The sequence below is a fragment of the Papilio machaon genome, chromosome 21, assembly GCF_912999745.1.
Source record: "Papilio machaon chromosome 21, ilPapMach1.1, whole genome shotgun sequence".
NCBI lineage: Eukaryota > Metazoa > Arthropoda > Insecta > Lepidoptera > Papilionidae > Papilio > Papilio machaon.
In genome coordinates this window covers 2,898,840-2,923,508 of record NC_060006.1, presented here as the reverse complement: position 1 = coordinate 2,923,508, position 24,669 = coordinate 2,898,840, and the positions used below count along the sequence as shown (strand labels likewise).

The following is a 24,669-nucleotide window of genomic DNA, read 5'->3' as shown; positions in this document are numbered from 1 at the left end:
GAGGCCTACGAATGTAATGCTTTTAAGCAAACACAACCACTTTCAACAATCAGCTTTAAATAACTGAGTAAAGCAAGATAAGAAAAATAAACATTTTATAAGGTTGATATAAAATTAATTAAAAAGTTGTATTTAAATTTGACATTGACAAAAGAAAATAGCAAAAGTCAACTGTCATTTAGTTCACGTTCCGTTATAAACTATAAAGGCAAGGATACTCTATTTTAAAATTGAAAATCGACCAAAAATAAAATGTGTGTTTAGTTTTCATAACAACAATAATACAAATATTTAGTTTAAATTTTTAAAAGGCTAGTATTTCATGGTATTTAAATTGGAGTGGATTTTTCATTAGTCACGGGTCACGGTATTTTGGCAAATATATCATTTTTATTTACCTGGATACCTTTTGATTTCTCAAAATTTTATTTAAAAAGCAATGAAAAACGTATTTATATATGAAATTATATTTTAATCAATAAAAAAACATAATTTTAAAAATAACTTACTGGAAAAAAATTTAACTCATGATTAAACAACAGGCACAATACATCAGATTTTTATACGCTATTGTACTTCGGTCACATTATATGTAGATATGACTTCTATGTATGGATCCATTGATAAGCTACCTTAGAAGCCAACTAAATCCACTTACTTTTATTGCAAAATTAATACTTTTCGGTCATCCTTCATACAAAATTAGTTTGTCTGACTAGTTTTATATTTATTCAAAAGTTTATTCAATATATCTTCGCCTATAGATGTACGGTGGCAAGCTTGTATCAGTCTTTGGAGAGGCTCGTATCGGCGGAGTGCATTAGAATTGCCTATAACGATGAACTTGTGTTTCGCACGAGTCACACTAACGGCTAATCGTCGTTGATCATTCAATATCTCTTCTTCCTAATGAAAAAAAAAAGAAAAAACATAAAAAATCTAAGCTTCAGTTGTTCGTAAAGTATCTAATTTCAACACAACGAATAATTCTACGGCAGCATATAAAAATACATTAATTCACCTTTACTGTCTTATCTTTTTGACCATAATCCTTTTTAGTGCATGAATAAATGATAATAGATTTGTCTCTCCCCTGGAACTGATCTATAGTACTAGCTTCGACCGCTAGAGGCGCTAGTGTGCGGCGCAGTAGCGACACCTGGTCGCGGTATGGCGCTATCACTCCTATATCTGTAGATGACACTCCGCCCTGTATGACACATAAAAAAAGGTTGGTATTTATTTAACGCCAAAAACACACGATTTTACTTCGCATATTTACCAGTTTCATTGCTTCCACGATAGCTAACACCAAACATGTCTCATCCCAATTAGAAGTTGTCTTCTGGTCTTTCTCTTTTGAAACAATATTTTCTAGATTTACAAATATAGCTGCATACTTGGGTTCTGGGCTACAAGCAGTTAGTATCCAAGAATCTGAGTGTACTTGGGCTATTTTCTAGAAAAAATAGATAGTCATTTATTTTCATAATTTGTTAAGTAAATCAGCAATATAAAAACTAGATGGCGCTGGTGGCAAATTAGAACACGATATAGAGTATTATTTCTTGCAATCATTTAATCGCACTAAATGTAAGTAACACATACCTGTATATTTATAAGTATTGAGGCATCAGCTACTGTTTTATTAGCACATTTCAACCTGTCACTATAAGCAATGCTGTTTGCTAAATCAGTTAGTGGCTGATTCATACGATACTGCAGTCTAAGTGTTGAAGTCGCTTCATTGGCCATAAGTCTGTGGAACAAACTCTCTTCCATACCTAATTGTCTGAAATAATAATGTAATAATAAAAATAAATAATAAAATATTATAATAAAAGGTCTTTATTATCACCATCTTACTATCTTACTAATATTATAAATGCGAATGTTTAGATGGATGGATGTTTGTTTGAAGGTATCTCCGGATCAGCCCAACGGATCTTGATGAAATTTGGCACAGATGTAAGAAATAGTCTGGAAGAACGCATAGGCTACTTATTACTTTTTTTTCTCCACACGGACGAAGTCTCAGGCGACAGCTAGTACTTACATAAAAACTAAAAAGCCTAAGCTTACATGAATTTATCAATTTATATTACCTTTTTATTGAGGACGGCCTATGTCCAGCAATAGAAAAAGTTGACATATTATTAAAAGTTAAAGAATGCAGCTATGTATAAGGAAAAACTAAAATTTATTTACCTCGCAGCATTTCTTCTGACAACGGGCGGCAACTGTTCAGGATCACCGACTAGAACAAATCGCTTTGCTGCAAACAGCGGCCTTAAGACTGTACATTGTAACACCTGTTGAATATAAATAACAAATTCAATGATACATAATAGGCACGTGTATATAATTATAGTACAGTTATATACCTGCGTAGCTTCATCCACAATGCATACGTCAAAAGTGGTGCGGGTCAACATGGCGTGCGCCGCGCCCAGGCACGTTACACCAACTACCTCCTACAATATTTATTAATTAATACTATATAAAATGAACAGTAGTTAGTATTTAATAAGTACCTATGGCGCAGAGGATAGCGCGTTACACTTCTAATCCATAAGTCGTGGGTTCGATCTCGCCCAAGGATGTTACACACAAATATTTTTAGTGCCGGTGCGTTCCTTTGGAGATCCCGGGACTCTTACCAATTGCACTTGAGGATGGCCATCGAGGGGATTTTAGTGAGGCAAGTCTCACATAACCATTTCTTTCCCCTTGAAGGCAGGGTATCTTTTGAAGATTCCAACCACACCCCGAAAATAAATAGTTATTTTAATAAAAAAAAGAAACTCTTAACATACTGTATCCCTCTAAAACTACAAGGAATACGTATAGAATAACACCTCTATGATTTAATTCACTCATAACTTTTACATGAAATCTTTTTTATATCAAAAGGTGATAAACGAGATTATTTCCCCTTCCTCCGGCAAATATATTTCTAGGGAAAGGGGACTTAAATTAGACCTCCAGGCTCCTCTCGCTTAAACTTTATAACCCTAAAATTGTAATGGACAAACAAGAATGTTCTACGTATATATATTTTCTTCAATCTGACAGGTATGACGTCACAATACGGGACAATGTCAACACATTATTTGAAACGCTGTTGCTAAAGCACGCTATTGCAATTTTAAAATTTATTTACATTGAAAGAGTACTAGACAAAAATCAAATATATCTTTACCATAGAATCATAAAGTTTAGCGAGTTGTTCAGAATTGTCACATTTAGATGTCAACTTCTCTTCACAACGATGCAACAAGCTGGGTACAACACGCCCACAAGAGCCCAGACGTAATATTTGTATTGATTCTGGAAGTCTGAAAATGAAGATTTATTGACACACACATCGTGCGTTTCCGAGACCAAAATTTATTTATGAAACATACTGTCATCCCTTTCATTATATATGACAAAACAGAGATAAATTTCAAAATTATGATTTATACAATGATTTCGGTCTCGGAAACCAACGATCAGTAATTTAATGGTTTTTTCAATAAGTAATTAAGTAGTCGATTGCTGTGGATTTTTTCTTACGTAAATCTTTTTTTTATATTACAAAGTGGCAAACGAGCAAGCGGCCACATGAATTCGCCCAAATAGCGAAGCGAACGCTGCCCATAGACATTCGCAATTGCAGATGCGTTGCCTCAATCGACGAAGGAGGAGACGCACAAAAAGAGAATTTTTAACCTTCCCATGCATTTCCTCCAAAATCTACCTCCCTTTCCCATCCTTTCCTTATAAGAAAAAGGGTGGGAAGGGGAAGAGGACTAAAATTCCTAGAAGAGTCCATTCTAAAATGATGATAATCTATTAAATAAAACGTTGTTAGCAAAGGTGGGCATTAACTCGTTAATCCGTTAATCGTTAATTAACGAAGTTAAAATTTTCCTTAACGGATTAACTTTTAAGTTAAATTCAAAAAGTGTTAACGCTCTTGTTAACTTCCGTTAAATTCTACATCCGTTAATTTAGTCCGTTAATTGTTACAATAGACACTTATTGACGTGTTGTCATTTTATTTAAATTATGCATCAGGCTACATTCGTAAGTTCGGCTATGTTCGGCGACCGTCGGCGAGTCGAATGGTGACCGAGAACGAGCGAGTGTGATGCATGTTATACAATACACCGAGCGGCCGGGATAGACGTGATCAAAAGAGTACCACAGAATCCTTGTTAGAAAATAGTGACGATTTAAAGAAACTTACCTCTATCAAATATTGCGAAGTTTAGGCGCTAGACACCTTCAAAGTTTAATAATTATTTGACATTTACACAAATATCTCTAAAAGTCTTTATTACATTTTATTCACATTAAAACTGGTTTTCATTTATTTAAAATCACGTTTTTTAGAAAGACTTTGTTATAAAATCAACATAAGGTTCGAAAACACTTTACTCTTAATACAATAATTGTTATACGTGAGACGCAAAATGTATTAAAAGAGATAAACTCTGCGTTGAATTGCAATCAAAATAATCGAGATTACTCTTCAACGTCGTACCTAAAATACAACTAAACTTTGTTGCAGACAAAAATGTTTATTTTAATGTTGGAGTTTAAAGACAACAAAAATTATAAAAAAAAATAGTTTATGGTTCATTTGAAAAAGCGTACAAATAGAATTTTTTTGTCATTGCGTAGATAAGAAACAAACAATGAAAAATAAATTTAAAAATTCGAAAGACGAAATGTGCACGCAATAAACGTTCCTCAAAAACAAAAGGGATTTAGGTGTTTATTACCGTCGTTTGTTTTTTTGGGGCTTCTTCATAGTCAACGAAAAATAATTTTGCATTTTAAAAATATGAACAAAGGATCAAATGGACAGCCGCACAGAGAATGCGATAACGAACTCGATGGATTTATGGCCCCAACCCTTCTAATGGTCGGGGATGCACGTGCGCTGCGCAAAGACAATAGCGAAGATAATTTGTTTGTTTACAAAAAAAAGTATACGACAAAACGAGAAGGAATGAGGAAAAAGATAAAATAATTATGTTAGTGAAATAATGTTAAACTGTGTTATACTAAATTTAATATATGAAATGTTGCCACAAGTGACCTTTACAAAAAGACATCGATTTTATTACGTATATCGAAAGTTTATTTTAAAACTAATCGAATGTCGTTGAAAATAATTCAAAACCATATTCTTACTAATTAACTATAACGATTTTATAGGTGATAAGAAAGAGAGAAGACATCACCCGCGATTGGTTGTTTTCGTTATGTCGTGTAACTTATGCTCTATACACTGAGAGTAATTTAACTTGATTTAACATATAACAATAGATCGGACGATAGATCATTAGATGATAGAAGTTATCGAAGGCATCTCAGTTGTATGGTTTGATGCGTTGAGATGTATCACTGGATTGGTTATATAGTTTATTTATCAATGTTATAATAAGTTTCCTCTGATGTTAGAAGTTTTATTAATAAATCTATATTAATAAATAAAAAGTACGTAAAAAATGATAAGTCTGTTCGTGGGTCCTTAGCTAAAATAAAATAAAAAAAATATTACCAAATTATACATAAAAATAATTGTTCAGTTGTTGGAGTATGAGCAAATGAATATCCGGGTGCAAATAGTAACAGATAAATGTAAATACTGCACAAAAGTTTTGATTGTTTTCTTTTGAATATTATCGCATGTCTTACTGTTTAATAGAAAATTTGTGTTGTCTAAATTTAGTTAGCTCTCTAATTCCGTGACGTCGGATTGTCGATAAAACAATTGACTGAAAAAGTCAATTGTCCATCATTGTCAGTGTAGTATATAAGTGTGTGTAACTAGTGCATGTTATGTCATTATTATGGTACAGGCATTAGTACATCGCTCCTATTGTCTAAATTATATTTAAGTATTATATAACTAAATTATAGATAGGATTAGCGATCTCCCGAGATTTCGTAAGGGCAATAAAAAAATAGCCTAAGTTTATTTATTTATTTATTTATTTTAGGAAGCCAACATATTACATGAAAGATGACAATCTAATAAAAAATGTTTATATCAAAGCACATTTTGTCATGTAATACACTTAAAGGCTAACACAACATTTTAACAAAATTATAATACTAAAACAGACAGAAAAACAGAAAACTTTAACATAGTAAATGAGTAAATAAGATAAATAACCTAAAAAACTCTTAAGGTGATTGATCTAAATTGAGAAAATAATCTTTAATTTTATTTTTTATAATTACACTTGAGTCTTTAAAGATGTCAATGTTGGATTGCTTATAAATTTTGTTATGATTGTGTGATATACGATTAAGTGGGGCTGATACTCCGGTATTGCTTTTGGATAGTCTAGTATTGAACAATTTATAATTTTTTAGTCTAGAATATGGTTTCGGAACTATATAAGAGATTTTACTAACAAGATTAGAAGAGCGTATTTTATTGTTGACAATGCTATGCAATAATTTTATATCTAGTAGTGTTCTACGGTTCTCTAAAGACAACATTTTGTAGTGACTCAGTCTTTCCTTGTACGTAGGTAGTTTATTTAATAGTTTATCTTTAAAAGTTATGTGTCTAATGATTTTTTTCTGAACCCTCTCTATTCTGTTTATGTACGTCTTATAATGCGGACTCCAGACTGCAGAACAGTATTCCATAGTACTAAGAATGAACGCGTTGAAAAGGATTATGTTGGTTTGTGTGTTTTTAAAATCTTTGGTTACTCGCTTGATAAGCCCAAGAAATTTTAGACCCTTCTTAATAATGTGATGTAATCAATATGAGTACCAAAGCTTAATTGACTGTCAATTAAAATGCCTAAGTTCTATTGAAAGTCTCGACAAAATCGGTCCATGCGATTCGGAGATTATTCATATGGCCATTTCCCGCTTGCGCCTTATACTCGTAATATAAACAAAAATTAACTTTAACTGTTAACTTTAACTTGCGTTAAATTTTCGTAAATTAAACGCTTTAACGATTAACGAAGTTAAATTTTTATTTAACGAATTAACGATTAACGAAGTTAACTTTTTGATTAACTGTGCCCACCTATGGTTGTTAGTATAATTATGTTGTGAATTAGATAAAAGGTGCAGTATACCTAGCTAAGACGTTGTCAACAGCGGAATGCGTATGCGCAGTTACTAGTACTCGTTGTTTTAAAGCTACTAGCATTTGTATTAACACGCTTATAGTTTTCGTTTTACCTGGAAAAAAAAGCATGTTTTTTTTTCATATCATTTATATTTATAAGAACCTATGACAAAGTTAAATCGTCAATAGCAGTTAATAATAAACATAATTTACGACTATTTGTATTTTAAACTAGCTGGCGCCCGCGACTTGGTCAGCGCAGAATTAAAAAGAATTGGTCTAAGGCCAGTCAAAATCGGTCCAACCGTTTCAGAGATAACTCGGAACAAACGCGGACTTGCGGACAGACATACAAACAAAAAATTTAAAAATTGGTTTACCTTTATCAAGAACGAAAATACATGTTTTTTTTCGATATTACATACAGACACCAGTTTTTTTATTTATTTTTTTATTGTACGTCGATGAGTTCTATGTATATGGGATAAAGTAACAAATTTTTTATTTTTACTTTTTTATGTTAAAAGCTACCTCTTAGTTTAGTTAACAAGTAATAAACAAAATACATATTTACAGGTGTAAATGTTATTTTTTGCTGAAGTAAAAGATCGTATGCGGTCTATTTTCATATATTGAAACTTTGAGAGCATCTTCTAAAAAGTTATGGAAATCGAGCCATTCGATGTATACTTACCGGTCCCTGGCAGTCCTTGTAGTAACGCATAATCTTTAGCCGCAAGAGCATTGAATACAGCCCTTTGTTGTTCTATGTTCAAAGACCTCATTAACTTAGCACCTAAACGATGTATATCTCGAGGTAATTTCTCCGCAAATACAGGCTGCTCCTTGTCTATTATTATCCTAAAAAAAATGCAATTTTTTTAAAATGTCGGGATATTTTGTGTCATTTTTGTCTTTTTTTTTAAGGTTACCTTCTAAGTCTCAGCGCACGTTCACTATCTTCTATAAGTACTCCTAGATTAGTTAGATTCTGTACCGTACTTGCGTATGATTCGTACGCGTCTATATGAAAAGTTGTCTCTTTATTTTGTCGTTGACTTAAATCTCTGTAATGACAATTTTTTATTCTTCATTACAAATCTCTTATTTATTGAAATTATCACTAAAAATATTAGATCATTTGATATATTCCGTTAATTAGTAGGTTGGAAGTTTTTTTTTCAATTATTCAATATTCATTCTTATCAAAGTACTGAAACTTTCAAAGATATTGGTTTTCTTTAATTTCCTTTTTTTCTTCAGTTATATAATCTGTTTTTTTTTTTCAGTTTGCGACAATACAATATTTTTGGGACATACTATATCTAAATATTTATTTGAATATCTTATAAAATTATTTTACTATAATTCTTTTTGTTTACATTAATTTTACAAAAACCACAATCATCAATTCTTTGACCGTCATCTCTGTCACCCCCTTCTTGATAATGTCACCTTTCACACAATCCATCCATATCTTCCTAGGCCTACCTCTACCTGTGTATACTTAACTTTCTCTTTGCCTCATGCGATTCTTCCTTCCTCATAACATGACTATACTACGCTAACCTTTTACTTCTCAATTTTTCTACTACCAGTGCTACTTTCAGACTTTCTCTAATTTACTCATTTTGTATCCTATCCACTCTTGTTATTCCATACATCCATCTTAACATTCGCATTTCCGCCACATGTATTCTCTAAAAAACCACATTATTTAACAAAAATAACTATATTTACCTTTCTAGTAATATTTGAATTTCCTTATCACTTGTAAGGGAAACAACTCCCGCAGCAATCCAGGGTCGCTTCTCTATACTAACTATTGAAAAATCTCCTTCCTGAGGTCCATTTATTCTTCCACTATTCATTGATTTATCTAAAAAAAAAACAAGAAAAAGAAATAAATAAATTTAAGTAGTTTTTTCATATGAAATTAAATTAAATAAAACTTACCATAAATGTTAGATTCACGTTTAAAAATATGTAAATATCTATGGCCAGAAGTTTCAACTGAATTCAATTTAAGATTTCCAACACATGTACCCCGTTTCATTCTGGAAATTAAAAAAAACAATAACATCAGTAATTTGTTTTTATTTAACATCTGTAGAAAGTCCATAAAATCTTAAAGGTATAACTGTTAACTGCTAAAGCGATATACAACAGCTGCCCCCTCCCCTCTTAGACAATCCAAAAAAAAAATCCCCCATAAACTACTTCGAAATACTAAGGACATTTACAATTCCTATAAATCCAAATAGATAACTCAAAAACTACTTGTCAGTTTTTACCATTCCCTAACTAATAAACATTACCTTATTTTCCTGCCTGCACAACCTACCTAGATCTAGTCTAGACCATCGGTTAGCGACGCTCTAGACAGAGCTAGATGATAAAAACATATTAAACTATCAAACTTACCGTTTTTCCACACTGTCGGTCCACAAAGCGTGCAGTGGTGATGATGTTAATTGTACTTTTTCTTCTAATTTCAATAAATATGCCCAATGTAGGAAATACTCGATGTGCTTGAGGGATAAATGACCAATCGCCTCGTCTCTGAGTTTGGATAGTGGATGAGATGTTGATACTTTCGGACCATCAGTATACCTGAAACGAAATTAAGCAAAACTTAATTACAAAAAAATTACCTTTTTGCACTTATATAAAAAAATTCAAAAAAAAATTTTTTATTTAATATGATTTCTGATTTTGACTAAACAATTTGAGTACAATAGTTGTTTAGTTACCAGAGATGTAATGAACATATAGTGAGGTAAGGACACTTAGTGCAAGCCGCTTCTCGGTGCACAGGCTCCGGCAGTCTCTGGTACTTATCTTCTATATCCGAGTCATCAGCTGCAACCAAAATATCATTTTGATTTGTCACTTAATACATTTATAACTACCCAATAACCTATTACTAACTAATTATAAATACCACTACACTATTACCAAAAAAAAAAAACTGATTAGACTAACTAAGGTGTTACAGTTGAATGAAGTAATGGGGACTAAGTTTATTTTATAAAAAAAAAAAAATATTCACGGTAAGCTCAGTTTTCCCATAGGTTTAATCAAATGCCGTGTATTTATAACTAAACTAGGTGTAGTCCGCGACTCCGTCCGCGCGGAATAAAAAAAAAACATATTCTGTAGCCTATGTGTTCTTCTACCCTATGTTCTACATCTATGTCAAATTACATCAAGATCCGCTGAGCCGTTCTAGAGATACCTTCAAACAAACATCCATCCGTCCATCCATACACCTTAACATTTATAATATTAGCAAGATTCATTACTATTTCAATAATATACATATTACTAACCAATTTTAATATGTCGAGTAGTTAAATACTGGACAAGTTGATTTCTCAACATGATAAGATCTCTTCTCTCTGGATAGCCGCAACTCACTTCACGAAGCATAATGCCTTCTCTAAAAATTAAAATAAAATCTATCAATAACATACAACAATACTACGAGAAGGAAAAAAAACATTATTTTGCAAAATTTTACCTGCAATAAAAAAAATATTTTTATTTTAAAAAATACCTCTTACTTTAAATACAAGAGTAAACCACGTTGCATAGCTTGTGTAGGATCTTCCTCTCGCATTAAGCTGAGCATCATCCCGTACAACACTAACTGGCCCCGATGCTCCACAGATACTGTTGCACGACCACTTTTCAATTCTAAGGGAACTATTTCACGACGCTTACCTAAAATATGTTTTTTTATTTATCATTAAACTAACCATATCCCGCGACTTCGTGTGAAATTTAAAAAAGCCTAAAAATTCCCGATTTTTTCAGCTACCGTTCGTACACCGTACAGTCGCGGCTTTGCGAACAGATGTACAGACAGACAAATACTTAAAAATTAGTTTTCCGTTATCATCAACGGAAACATATAATGTGAATGTAAAATGGTTTTTTTTTTCGATATTACATTCAGACACTCACAATTTTATTATTATGTATATAGTTTAGTAACTAATGCAATAAGAATCAGGTTATTCAGTGATAAAAAAAATTTTAATGATAAAAAGGATTTGAAATCTGGGCAGTAGTTTTTATATACATATATTGTAGCACAAGTAATCAAATATTTTCCTTTAAAATCGATAGCCAAAATTCCCATCTACTTGTTTCGTAGACAAAAAACTGAACAATCTCAAGAAAATCGTAAATATAGCTATCGGAGGAAATATCTACAGCTTAAAAATATAGGAAAATAAAAATTCAATACTCTCATCTCACCGTCTCGTTCATGAATTGTGACTTCTAATGTAGCATCAATTTTCCCTTTCAGACCTAATTTAGGACAGCAAAGGTTTTCTTCTATATCCAATACTTTATTTATATGACCAGACCAATTATTCTTTTGCTGAAGAAATAAAACGAATAAATAATGGTCCTTCGAGTCAGATTTTTTAAAAGAATATTTACATTATATATTAAACTATGTAATAATTTTAAGTAACACAGCAAGACAAAATGTGAGTATATAAGCAGGTATACAAATTTATATTACCATATGTTGTTTAGGTTTTTCAGCTAAATATGTATCCATAAATTCACTAAGGGGTACTATATACATTTCCATATTAGAACGAGCTTCCTCTTCAGAAAGTCCGGAATCAAATAACATCTGAATTGATTCTTTAATAATTTTATCAGTCTCAAAACGTAAACTTTCCTTGCTCATAATACGATCTGTTAGGGCTTTTTGTACTAATTCATGAATTAAAATACCAATTGTCATCTGAAATTAATTTTCGTATTGATGAAATTAAAAAAAAGATAAGGAAGATGTATGTATAAAAAGTAAGGATTTTTTTTTATAAAAGGGGCAAACGAGCAGCGGGAACACCAAGGTGTTCATCGACGCCCATGGACATCTGCAATACCAGAGGAATCGCAAATGCTTTGCCGGCCTTTGAGATGGTTATACGCTTGCTTCTTGAAGGACCCCAAGTAACGGTTTAGAAATTTAAGATTAAAGACAAAGACCTGCCATATTTATAATCATAAGACAGATTTAGGGTAATTTAAGTATGAGAAATCTTATAAAGAGTCTGCTAAAGTGACTGTTAAATGACACTTAGACCAGAAATTAGTATCAAAACAATGAGATTTTTTTGTGACTTCATATAAAAAATGTGATATACTTACAGCAATATTAGCAGAATCGATACCTCGCCATCTCTCTTGAAGTACGGCCTTCCTCTGACAGAACACACCGGCTACAACACTTGTAGAAGACAACAAGTAATCAGGTCTGAAGACAATTAAACCTGCAGTATTGTTTACATGGAATTGTCCAGAAGTATTGCGTACAGCTAATATACTTACTATATCACCTTCTTGTAAACTTAAACATAACCTGGAATTAAAAAAAGATAATTTTAAAACCAAAAATATTACTTAACTAGTGAAATAATTAAACTAAATTAGTAGCCTATGTGTTTTTCTAGACTATGTTCTACATCTATGCCAGATTTCAGCGAGATCCATTTATCTGTTGTGGAGACACATCTCCATCCATCCATCGATCCAAACATTCACATCTATATATATATAAGAAAGTGGTGTTAGTAACACTATTTATAACTCAAGATCGGTCGAACTGATTTAGCTGAAAATTGATGGGGAGGTAGTTTAGAACTAGGAGACAGACATAGGAACTTTTTTATCTTGTGTGCGTTTTTTTTTATTCCGCGCGGACGGAGTCGCGGGTAAAAGCTAGTTTATAATAATAGTAAGATTTTTATAGATATTTGTGGCATTTTTGGCATAAAATATTGTGGTAAATGTTTTTAATTTAATTGAAGTATAAATTTCAAATTACAATTTTTTTGGCTTCTGTATAAAATTAAAATCCATTCAATTTTTTTTTTACAATCTATGTATAGACAAATTTTAGAATCGTCAATATCTATTTGAATGTGATACATACTTCAAATACTAACCAAATACCTTCAACATAACAAGTGGCTCTTAAATTATCACTTTGCACTTTCACTTCTAGAATGTGTCCATTTAATTTTACATTCAGCACCTCACAGCGCTGAATTGTAGATAAATTTAAATTTTCTTCTACTACCTACAATATTAACATTTTTAATTATTATCAAGTTGTTTTTTTTTCTGCACAAAATAACTACCACTATTATAAGTTGTTTAATGCTTACTAAATCACTATGCAAGTCTTTTAGTGTACAATTCTAAATTAAATCTACACTAAGAGATCATTTAACGTAAATTTAAATAAGTAAAGGTACACATACCATCAAACAACTCAGTGTGATATTATTTCTCCTAAAATTTTTGGCTAAAAATTTAATGTAAAATGAAAGCTACCTCTTCAAAATGCTCCATTTCCCACTCATCTTCAAATATATTATTGATTTCTCTTTCACATGATTGCAATGATTTTATAGTTGAACCTGATTTTGATGGGGAATTCTCACATGATTTATTTGTAATCTGTTCTTTGTTAGGACTTCCAAAAACTGAAACTGTATTTAAACATGCATCAAAATACAAGCTAATAAAAAAAATGTTTGAAACAATAGCAATGTAATAATCTTAAAAAGAGTAACAGTAAATAAAGAGATTTGTAACTTAAGACTAAAAAACCTGACTTACTGTAGCCCTTCAACACTTGGCGATAAATAGAATTTAATAACCTTCATTTCATACATTCATTAAAATCAGTTCAGACATTTCTATTATATAATGAAACTTACATACAAACCCACATACATAAAAACTTACAAATGTATATATGTTACAGTATATATTTATTTAAGAAATAAGATACATAACAAAAATTGATACCTTTACAAAATTTCTTAGGTGTAACATTACCACCTTTACTAGGTGAAAGAGCATTGTCAAAATGTAAAGTTTTCTTAGGAGATTGTATTTTTGTTACACTGTCATAGTTTTCAATTAATACTTTTTTGTTAGGACTATTTTGTGAGCTTATATTTTTATCAATAAGATCTGTTTCTGAACTGATTATTAATTTTTCCTTTGACTTCTCTAACTCATGAGGGTCTTCACACTTTTTATTATATGTTCTTTCTTCATTATTTTCTTTATTAAACAAATTACATCTAACATTGACTTTGTTGTCATCATCTTCAACAGCTTTTTGTTTCTTGAATATATTTTTAGTAGGACTATTTTTTTGGGGGATTTCTACAATTTCGTTAACTATATTTGTTTGTGTTGGTGAGATTAACTTTCGTTTAACCGCAGCATTTTTGTCTGATTTGCTGGTAGGCAAAGCTTTATTTTTAAGTGGTGAAGAATTTTTTTGAGTTTCATGGATCACAGGATTTTTAAAAAATTGAGTTATCACTTTTTGATTTTTAGCAATAACTTGATGGTTCTAAAACAAAAAAAAAAATTATAACAGTGGCCAATAAAGTAGCAAATAAATTAATAGTAGAAATTAAAAGTAAAGGTACTTGGTTCCAATAAGTTAAATGACTTCATGAAAAACTTAAACATCTCATTTTATATTCTTTTTTATCTTTTTATTTACTTATATGTGGAGGAAGTGATTTACTGCTAATGATATGATAAAAGTATTTTAATCTTACCTTTTTTAAACTCAGTGATTTCGGCATATTTTGTTTAGTTGTAACAATAAAAGTTAGACAACCTCTCTTAAAAAATCATTACTCATCATCTTTCAATTGTGGTATTAATTACAGAAGCGGGAAGATTAATAACGACTAAAATGAAGAAAAATATATCCAAATTCGTAAAACAACCTTTCCCGCTTTGGAAATGTCAGTATAAAAATGACATTTGTTTTTGCGTCATTTATTTTTGTTGTCGCACAGACAATTTATCTTAATAATAGAAATGAGTATTATAAGTTTAAGATGTAATATCATTTTAACATTCGACAATTGATTTTTATATTATCATACTGGAATTTACCTACAGCAGTATCATTATTATTTTATGGGAAAACATTTTCCCAGAGTAATTAGTGTAAAAAACTGAAAATATTTTATATGTCAAATGTGGTCAAATGAATTACTCAAATGTCAATGTCAGCAACACGAGATAAAAACAAATTAAGAGGTTATGTTTAAATTATTGCTCTTATCTTGTAAATAAAGTAATCAAATCATAATAAAAAAAACTGAAGACTATGTCGAAAAGACCAGAACACCAAGCCCCGCCTGAACTTGTACGATACATTTTTTGATTACTAAATCATTCGAAGCAAAACATTAATAATATATTATCTTTAATAATCTTTAATCCCTTTTTGTTTTTCAGTTTTACAATGAAGATGAAGCCAGAAAATATACACAGAAGTCAGTTTTTGTAAATGCTTATAATATTCTGCTATTTAGGTTTGCATTAAAATGGTTAAATTGAAATTATACTTAATTTCTTCAGCTCCCGAATTATCGACATCCAAGCACAGATGACTGAACGATGCATTGAATTATTAGTCCTACCTGAAGATACACCATGCCTACTTTTAGATATAGGGTGTGGATCAGGTCTGTCAGGAACAGTGCTAGAAGAAAATGGTCATTTGTGGATTGGACTTGACATATCTTCTGCTATGCTAGGTATGACAGTGATCAAAACATTTAATTATTTCATCCATTATTATTATTATTACAATTTCATTAAATTTATTGTTTGATATATGGTTGCAATGTTAACTTTACCTGCTTTTTATTACAGGGTAAAATTGTGGCAACTTTTATCCATTTGATTTTCAGATGTTGCTTTGGAACGGGAAACTGAAGGTGATTTGATACTTGCTGACATGGGTGATGGGGTACCATTCAAACCGGGTAGTTTTGATGGTGCTGTATCTGTTTCCGCATTGCAATGGCTCTTTAATGCTGATAAGAAGTCACATCAACCTGTTAAAAGACTGTATAAATTCTTCAGCTCATTATATGCTTCTTTGGTATGAACTTATGCATATAAATAATTAACTATAGTAGGTTCAATTTTTTTTTTATTACAATGTTTTTATTCCAGTCAAGGTCAGCAAGAGCTGTGTTCCAATTCTATCCAGAAAATGAAAGCCAACTAGAACTTCTAACATCACAAGCAATGAAGGCCGGTTTCTATGGAGGTGTTGTCATAGATTATCCTAACTCTGCCAAAGCCAAGAAATTTTTCTTGGTTCTTATGACAGGGGGATCAGCACCATTACCAAAAGCTCTTGGTAAGTTTCATCATTTTCAATTAAATGTTAGAGTTAAATGTAAAAGATTTTTAGGTATAGAAATTCAGACATTACAGATTATTTTGTGGGGTCAAACTTTACCTAATTACAAAAACTTAAGTAACAATTTAAACATTACAGGTGTTGATGAAGAAGACAGCCTTCAAGTAAAATATGCAAGACGAGAAGCATGTAAAGGAGCAAGAGGTAAACCACTTAAGAATACTAGAGCTTGGCTTTTAGAGAAAAAGGAAAGACGAAGGAAACAAGGAAAGGAAACAAAACCTGACACAAAGTATACAGGAAGAAAAAGAAGTGGGAGATTTTAAGATTCATTGTTATTTTTAATTTTTTGTATTCATTAAGCAATAAAACATTTATAAATAAAGTTATTTTACTAAATTTTCTATACTACACATTTTATTTATTAATTATTTTTTAATTACATACTTCCATACTGTATCAACTCCATGCCCTATTGTCTCTATAGGTGTCATATTAGGCAATGGGAACCTACAAGCAACCACAACTGTACCATTATTGACTTCTTTTAGTAACTTACTTTCAAATTCAGTCATCATTTGTTCAACACCAAATATCACAATATTTTGATATGGCTTAAGGTTGAATGTCCACAGATCCTTTCTATAAAACTTTGTATTCATATGCTGACTAAACAAAGCCGCTAATCTTGAGTAATACACCAATATAGAGTTTAATTCTACTCCTTCTGCTTGAAAGCCCAGTTTCGCAGCTGTGAACACTATTCTACCATCTCCAGATCCTACGTCCAGTAAGCGTCCACTTCTACCAACTAAAGCTTTAGTAACCCCAACTAATTGCTCGGTGGTAGCTGGGACATAAGGCAAGCATACTCTTCTCAATGCTGGTGAAACGAAAGGTATACATATTACGCTAACACCTACTGCAAGGCCACCGGTCAAGTAAATCATATATTTTCCTTTAGAAGATAACTTTAGAGTTGTCTCAGTATTAAGTACAGCTAAGTCCATTTTATTAACAGTTTTAAAAAATGTTCAGGAAGTGGATAATCTTATTCAAAATCAAAAATAAAATAAATTTAAATCCATTTTATAGGTATTTATTCACAAATGTCAATGTTATACACGCATGTCAAAACAGCCTCGTTTCACTTCACGTTAATTAGTATAAAAATTTGGTCTTAATTTTTACGTTTTAAATATAGGTACATATCTTTAAGATGTTTATATCGTTAAACTAACAGTAAATCTAGTTATTTAATTGCAGTAACGCCACTCACAACTTACTTGGCAAAAACTTAAACAATCCATAAATAAAAGTTGTGAAAATGCTCTTTGTAGTTTGACTTCTACGGAAGACTAGGCAGTATGGTCGAAAGATTATAGCCTGCGCCATGGCCGAAAAAAAAAAATTGTAGTTTGACATTGTTTGACAGTTGACACTTGACACTTAAAACTACTCAAAACGAAAATAATTTAATTTTTCTTGCAGCATAGTTTTCTCGGCAATATGACTGCGTTTGAGGAATTTGGGGTGCTTCCCGAACTGGGAAAGGCTATCGAAGAAATGGAGTGGACATTACCAACAGATGTTCAAGCGGAAGCAATACCATTAATCTTAGGTGGCGGAGATGTCCTTATGGCTGCTGAAACCGGCAGTGGCAAGACCGGCGCGTTCTGTCTACCTATCTTACAAATAGTTTGGGAAACTTTAAAAGATATACAAGAAGGCAAGACAAGTAAAGTGATTCTAAAAACAGCTACTGAATGGACGTTGTCGTTTTTCGATCGAACAGAAGCTTTAGCGGTAACGCCGGATGGTTTGCGGTGTCAATCTCGAGATCATAAAGACTGGCACGGCTGTAGGGCTACCAAAGGTGTACACACAAAGGGGGCTTATTATTATGAAGCTATTGTAACTGATGAGGGTCTTTGCCGTGTCGGGTGGTCAACGCAAGGTGTAAGTTTAATGCTAATTTCTAAACTAAACTTGTTTTTGTTTATCTAAGCTCTAAGCAAAAAATGCTAAATATTGAAAATGTCTAAATAAATTTATCCTTATTGTGCAATAAGATTAATAATTGCACAACATATGTTTATCGACACATGAAAATATAATATAAAATGTGTAAGATGAAAACACAATACTTATATCAGATTTTAAAGTTAAAATTACTATCAATAAATATTTTAAGTTATCATTTATCAGTTTCAATAGCAATAACATTAATTTTGAGTTTTTCTTTGACTACACAGGCAAGGCTAGATTTAGGGACAGATAGACTTGGTTTTGGCTATGGTGGCACTGGTAAGAAGTCAAATGCCAAACAGTTTGATGACTATGGAGGTGCCTATGGGAAAAATGATGTAATAGGTATGTTGTTATACACTTTTAACTGCACCCAGAGACATATAATAATAACTGAACAAGTCATTTAGTGTAGATTTATACATCTACAGTAAAGGAAATTCCCACTAGAGGCTATTTAATGACTCAAGGCAATCTAAAATAAGCAAGCAATCTAAAAAAAAATTGTTTTGATCAGTTATGATAATGTGTTTTGTGTATATTATTTTTACAGGTTGTTTGTTGAACCTTAATAGTGGAGAGATTCGTTACACAAAGAACGGAGAGGACCTAGGTATTGCATTCAAACTGGATCAGTCACGCAAATCTGATTGTTATTTCCCTGCTGTTGTTCTAAAGAATGCTGAAATGAGTTTTAACTTTGGTGCTACACCTTTCAAGGTATCTTTTATTGATAGTCCTTTTCATGCAGACACCTTGTTTTGATTCAACCCCAAAATAAAGTAAATAGAGAAATGTCAAATTCCATATGTAGCAGCCATTATGAAAATTTTTTTTAAAATTATATTGTGAAAATTGTGTAATAAGTTTAAGTGATATAATAGAGGAAGGATAGTATATGTCAAAAGTTGTCTGACAAAAAGTGTTTTCTTCAGATATATTTTGGAATTTACTTATTTTAGTACAATGTTTAATTTCTCTATGGTAGAGTACTCTATGACTTTTTGATGTTGATATGATGTAAAGTGGCTATATTTGTTTTGTAGCATACACCACCTAAAGATTATGTGGCACTCTGCAATGCACCCAAAGAATGTGTTAAACTAAATGTTGTCTCTTCAGTTCAATCAACTGACAGCAAACCTGTCAACAACGCTCCACAAGCTATCATCATAGAGGTGACTATATTTTAAGATATTTTTAATATTTTAGCAGTGTCAATAAATTTAGGTCTGATTTTAGTATTTTGACATTTTACCGGTTGTAGATACTAGTAAAATAGTTTATTTGTTTAAAACGAGATTTGTGACATTTGACATTTATAGATAATAGAGAACTTCTAGATAAAAAAATAATATGTGCTTTAATATACTTTAGGTAGTATCTTATTTTTTTTTTAGCCATCACGTGAACTTGCCGAACAAACATGTAATCAAATTACTAAATTCAAAAAATACTTGGAAAACCCTAAAGTTAGAGAGTTACTTGTAGTTGGTGGCATCAATGTTAAAGATCAGATAAACCAGCTCAATGCAGGCATAGATATTGTTGTTGGCACTCCGGGGAGACTTGAGGATCTCATTCAAGGAGGTAAGATGTATGATAATACTAGAAAATGATTAAAACTTAAATTTTTAAATCCTTATGTTAAAGTAATATTTGTTCAAAAAATTAAATTATATTGGATACTAGCTGTCGCCCGCGACTCCGTCCGCGCACAGTTAAAAAAACTTAATAGGAAAATAGATGTTGTCCGATTCTCAGACTTACTGAATACGCATATAAAATTTGGTAAAAATCGGTTAAATTATGCTGTTAAAATGTAGCTTATATGACACGTTCGTAGATTTACCATAGCAGCGCCATCTATTGATTACTTACTCAACCCAGTGGAAAGGTATCGACATCTGTTAGAATCATTTGGAGTTAACAGATAATTGTGACTGTCAAATAATAATAGACAAATAATAAGCAATAAATTAAAATTGCGACTATTATTTGAGATTTAAACTATCCTATCTCTCAAGTTGGATCGAACTGCACATGGTGTGCGAATTTTATTATAATCGGTTAAGTGGTTTAGGAGTCCATTGAGGACAAACATTGTGACACGAGATTTATATATATTAAGACTAGTTGATAGCTTGTTTATTTCTGACAGTCTCAATAGATCATTATGCATCAGAATATTTGTAAGGAATTACTTTCCTAGCCTAATCTTGTGAGTCAACATTTTCCAGGCTACTTAGCACTGACGCATTGTCGTTTCTTCGTGCTGGATGAAGCGGACGGTCTATTGAAGGCGGGGTATGGGGAGCTGATAGAGCGCCTGCACCGACAGATCCCGAAGATCACCAGCGATGGACGACGTCTGCAGATGGTGGTCTGCTCAGCTACTTTACATGCATTTGAAGTTAAGAAAATGGCGGTATGTCTTTTATGTAGATTTTGTGGAGTAGTTTTGTTGTAGAATTCAGATTGATTCTCAAGAAGTCTAATTTTCGTGCTGTGACTCTTTTTTGAGACTTTGTTTACAAAAGACAGTTGAATAGATTTGTTTACTCTGTAATTTTTGTGTATAGGAAAAACTGATGCATTTTCCAACATGGGTTGATTTGAAAGGCGAGGACTCTGTGCCGGAGACAGTACACCATGTTGTTGTCAATGTAGACCCGCAGAAGGACCGCTCCTGGGAGACATTACGCAAGTATGACTTGTATATATAGCTCTGTCTCTTACGCTTACAAAGTTCTCAATTCTTTGTTTCACCTGTATTCTATGTAGGTCAACATTATTTGCTGTCAATGTTACAGCAGTGTGAAGTCATGGTTGAGATGTTAAAGATGTCAATAATTTTTATGAATTTCAATCAAAGACTGTCAATTATTGGATTTATAGCTTTTTTAAAAACGAAATCATCGATTTATCTTAGAATAATAACCTATGCTATAGATAGCATCTTGTAATACATTTATTTCTCTTGTTTTTTTTTCATCAGGACAATACAGACGGACGGTGTCCATGCAAAGAACAACATTAAGCAGGACGCCAGCACACCTGAGAGATGGTCGGAGGCCGTCAAGATACTGAAGGGAGAATACTGCGTACGAGCTATCAGGGAACATAAAATGGACAGGTAAAATTAATAAAATAAAACACAGTTATGAAAATGAAATGTGAAAAAAAAAACAATGAGGTTTATGTTATATCAAACTTTTTAGGGCTATAATTTTCTGTCGCACTAAGTTGGACTGCGATAACTTGGAAAAATACTTGCGTTCGTTTGGTAACGAGTTCAGTTGCGTGTGTCTGCATGGTGACCGCAAGCCGGCTGAGCGCAAGGCCAACTTGGAGAAGTTCAAACAGGCGCAAGTCAAATTCCTCATCTGTACTGATGTTGCTGCCAGGGGTATTGATATATCTGGATTGCCGTTCAGTAAGTATTATTTTTTTTAAAGTGTCCATATGAAGTGTGAAGTATGATTTATCAATCGAATGGCTAATTGACTAAGCCAGTGTTTCCCAAAGTGGGCGATAGCGACCCCTTGGGGGCGATAATGCTCCCTTAGGGGCGTTTGAAACCTAGGAGGGGGCGATAAGGGGCCCAAAAAATGGGGGGCATTGAAATTAATTAAAGTAATGAAATTGTGGTTTTTAAGTTTTAGGGCTGAATAAAAATTAAGGGGCTCTGAAATATAATTGATTTTCAAAGGGGGCGGTGAAAGAAATAAGTTTGACAATCACTGGACTAAGCAATAGAGAAATCAAAAGTTGTCGGGAAATTAAAGAAAAAAATGTTGCTATGGGTTGCCATTATCAAAACACTTGGATTAAAATAATGTCTTACCCTTTATTGTAGCCAAGTCTGCCTTAATGATTAATTTTTAAAAGAAAATCAGAGATAATTTCTTTTTATTATAATAGTGTTCCGAAGGTTGTAGGTTGTGTTCATGTTAAAAATAATTTCAGTGATCAATGTGACCTTACCTGATGAGAAATCTAACTATGTTCATCGCATCGGTCGTGTTGGTCGTGCGGAGCGCATGGGGCTTGCTATCAGTCTTGTTGCTACTGTACCGGAAAAGGTAAATTATACATTTTACACCATATTTTAAAATAAATTAATTAAGGGAAATTAAAAGTAAATATGTCTAAATAATTTTACCTGTTTGTTTTCACAGACTTGATAGAAAAGGATATGTTTGTAACATGTAAACACCGAAACGTTACAAAACAAATTCATAGACAATAAATTACATTATCAGCTAGTGTAATGTTTATACAAAATCGAATCTCCATTGAATTAGTTTATACGTATTTTTTTATTTCATAATGTATTCGTTTATAATGTTGTTGTGCGGGTAAAGAGTAACTACCTGCCGAGTGGGTACTACGTAAATTATTTTTTGCTAAATAATTTTAGATGAATATTTCAAATTTACTTGTAAAAGTTGTTTACATGATTAATTAAACATTATATAGAAGAAAACTTTAAAATTAAATGATGAGGATATATACAGGTGTGGTATCACGGCGAGTGGTGCTCGTCTCGCGGCCGCAACTGCTGGAACACCAACCTTATAGACGACAGGCCCAAAGGTTGCTGCATGTGGTACAACGAGCCACAGGTATGTGTACACTGAGGCCTACCACCAATATTTGTGACAATGGCCTTCGTATCCTCATTTATGTCAAAACTAGGTATCTGGACAAAAAAAACTTATTTGCCTATGTGTTTTTTCAAACTATGTTCTATATCTGTGTCAAATTTCATCAAGATCCGTTGAGCTGTTCCGGAGATACCTTCAAATAAACATCCATCTAGGGATCCCCGAACTGTTTTGGACGAGTAACCCCATTTCCAAAATGAACTGTTGCCTCAGACCCCCATAGCCTAATTGACTACTTTTAAGATCAATTATTATTTTTCATTCTGACTTAGGTCAATAGAAGACGACAAAGTGTGAATTATCAATGCTTTAAGTTCGATATCATCCCTGATCTAAACATTTGCATTTATATTAGTAAGATTAGTATGAGATTTTTGGTGCATTTTAGCCCTGAACATTTAATACAAACTTTGTTCATTACGTTACGATGGCGATTGTCAAAACCTACGTGATAGGCCTGACAAATTTGGTTTACAGTACAGATTGTACAATTTATCTATCAACTTGAGTAATAAAATTCCGTATGTTATGTGCCAAAGTTCATGTACCAAAGCATATTGTAACTCTTCTTTATCTTGGAAATAACTGTAAAAAATATTGTACTATATGTTGTTGATGTCATAGAAAAGATTTTGTTTTCAGTACTTGGCCGATATTGAAGATCATTTGAATATAACTATACAACAAATTGAACCAGACATGAAAGTGCCGTGCAATGAGTTCGATGGTAAAGTAGTGTATGGTGAAAAGAGGAAGCAAACCGGCACTGGCTATCAGGTGTGTAAAATAATATTAAAATTTAAAATCACTACACGTTTTATATTATTTTCTTTACAGGTAAATGCGTCATAACTTTTAAATATTTACTAAAATGGCTATAATTGGTTGAATCTAAGTTTCGGAGGCAATTTGTTACCATAAACAATAATCTTCAGACATATAATTTTATTAGGTGTTGCCCGCAAATTATAAAAAAAAACTTAATAATTTGCCTATGTGTTCTTCCAGACTATGTTCTGCATCTGTGCCAAGTTTCATTATTTTAGTAAAATATTTCTACGAACTTATTTATACTCTAAATTTATCCTTCAGACTTTATTTATAATCTAAATCATTATGATATAGTAATAAAAGAAAATCACGTGTTTTCAGGACCACGTGTCACAGATGGCGCCAGTGGTGCGCTCCCTACAGGAACTGGAGTCGCAGGCGCAGCTTTATTATCTTAAATCCCATCATAATGCTGTCATCACAGCGTAAATGTGTCTTGTATGGAGTTGGATTAATTAATACTACAATATTGTGATAAACCGCAATTATATAACCTGTTAAGATGGCTTGAGAAAACTCATCCGATTATCACCTGAAATAATATGTTATATTAACTATTGTATTCTGAATGTAGTAAATGTTTAATTATCCGTTAACCTATTATTTAAAATGGGACTTTCATATATCTACAATATTTGTTTAAAAAAAAATCTCAAGCTATACTATAAAATGTATAGAAAAAATAAAAATTATCCATAACAGCATATTTTATTATTTTTTCTTCGAATTATTTTATAAAGCAAAACAAAATAAAACAACAAAATAATATTTAATCTTTTTTATTCACTCAATTTTCAACGCTACTA

The 24,669-nt window shown here is 32.1% G+C and overlaps 4 protein-coding genes across 4 annotated transcripts; 2 read left to right on the top strand and 2 right to left on the bottom strand.

The window, feature by feature from the left end:
- Window positions 1-589: 589 nt before the first annotated feature.
- On the bottom strand, window positions 590-14,866 carry LOC106709110 (DNA replication ATP-dependent helicase/nuclease DNA2). Its single transcript, XM_045683338.1, has 24 exons — window positions 14,722-14,866; window positions 14,085-14,507; window positions 13,949-14,051; window positions 13,469-13,626; window positions 13,078-13,211; window positions 12,281-12,491; window positions 11,640-11,870; window positions 11,366-11,492; window positions 10,666-10,825; window positions 10,432-10,541; window positions 9,853-9,961; window positions 9,524-9,712; window positions 9,056-9,156; window positions 8,840-8,978; window positions 8,032-8,166; window positions 7,794-7,960; window positions 7,107-7,212; window positions 3,203-3,338; window positions 2,385-2,474; window positions 2,209-2,312; window positions 1,605-1,792; window positions 1,283-1,452; window positions 1,022-1,210; window positions 590-906 (listed from the first exon to the last, which is right to left on the bottom strand). The coding sequence occupies exons 1-24, from the start codon at window positions 14,746-14,748 to the stop codon at window positions 703-705; spliced, it is 3,711 nt and encodes a 1,236-aa protein (XP_045539294.1). The 5' UTR covers window positions 14,749-14,866; the 3' UTR covers window positions 590-702.
- Window positions 14,867-15,219: 353 nt separating this feature from the next.
- On the top strand, window positions 15,220-16,688 carry LOC106709124 (probable 18S rRNA (guanine-N(7))-methyltransferase). Its single transcript, XM_014500826.2, has 6 exons — window positions 15,220-15,323; window positions 15,416-15,453; window positions 15,539-15,717; window positions 15,874-16,067; window positions 16,142-16,331; window positions 16,473-16,688. The coding sequence occupies exons 1-6, from the start codon at window positions 15,285-15,287 to the stop codon at window positions 16,658-16,660; spliced, it is 828 nt and encodes a 275-aa protein (XP_014356312.2). The 5' UTR covers window positions 15,220-15,284; the 3' UTR covers window positions 16,661-16,688.
- Window positions 16,689-16,762: 74 nt separating this feature from the next.
- Window positions 16,763-17,424, bottom strand: LOC106709128 (ATP synthase subunit C lysine N-methyltransferase). The gene has a single exon (XM_014500837.2). The coding sequence runs from the start codon at window positions 17,342-17,344 to the stop codon at window positions 16,763-16,765; it is 582 nt and encodes a 193-aa protein (XP_014356323.2). The 5' UTR covers window positions 17,345-17,424.
- A 339-nt stretch (window positions 17,425-17,763) lies between these two features.
- On the top strand, window positions 17,764-24,473 carry LOC106709109 (ATP-dependent RNA helicase Ddx1). The gene is made up of 13 exons (XM_045683056.1): window positions 17,764-18,293; window positions 18,590-18,707; window positions 18,916-19,082; window positions 19,409-19,540; window positions 19,763-19,952; window positions 20,603-20,790; window positions 20,945-21,069; window positions 21,361-21,498; window positions 21,584-21,798; window positions 22,332-22,447; window positions 22,883-22,990; window positions 23,675-23,809; window positions 24,185-24,473. Exons 1-13 carry the CDS (start codon window positions 17,844-17,846, stop codon window positions 24,290-24,292), a joined length of 2,190 nt encoding a protein of 729 aa, XP_045539012.1. The 5' UTR covers window positions 17,764-17,843; the 3' UTR covers window positions 24,293-24,473.
- Window positions 24,474-24,669: the final 196 nt, after the last annotated feature.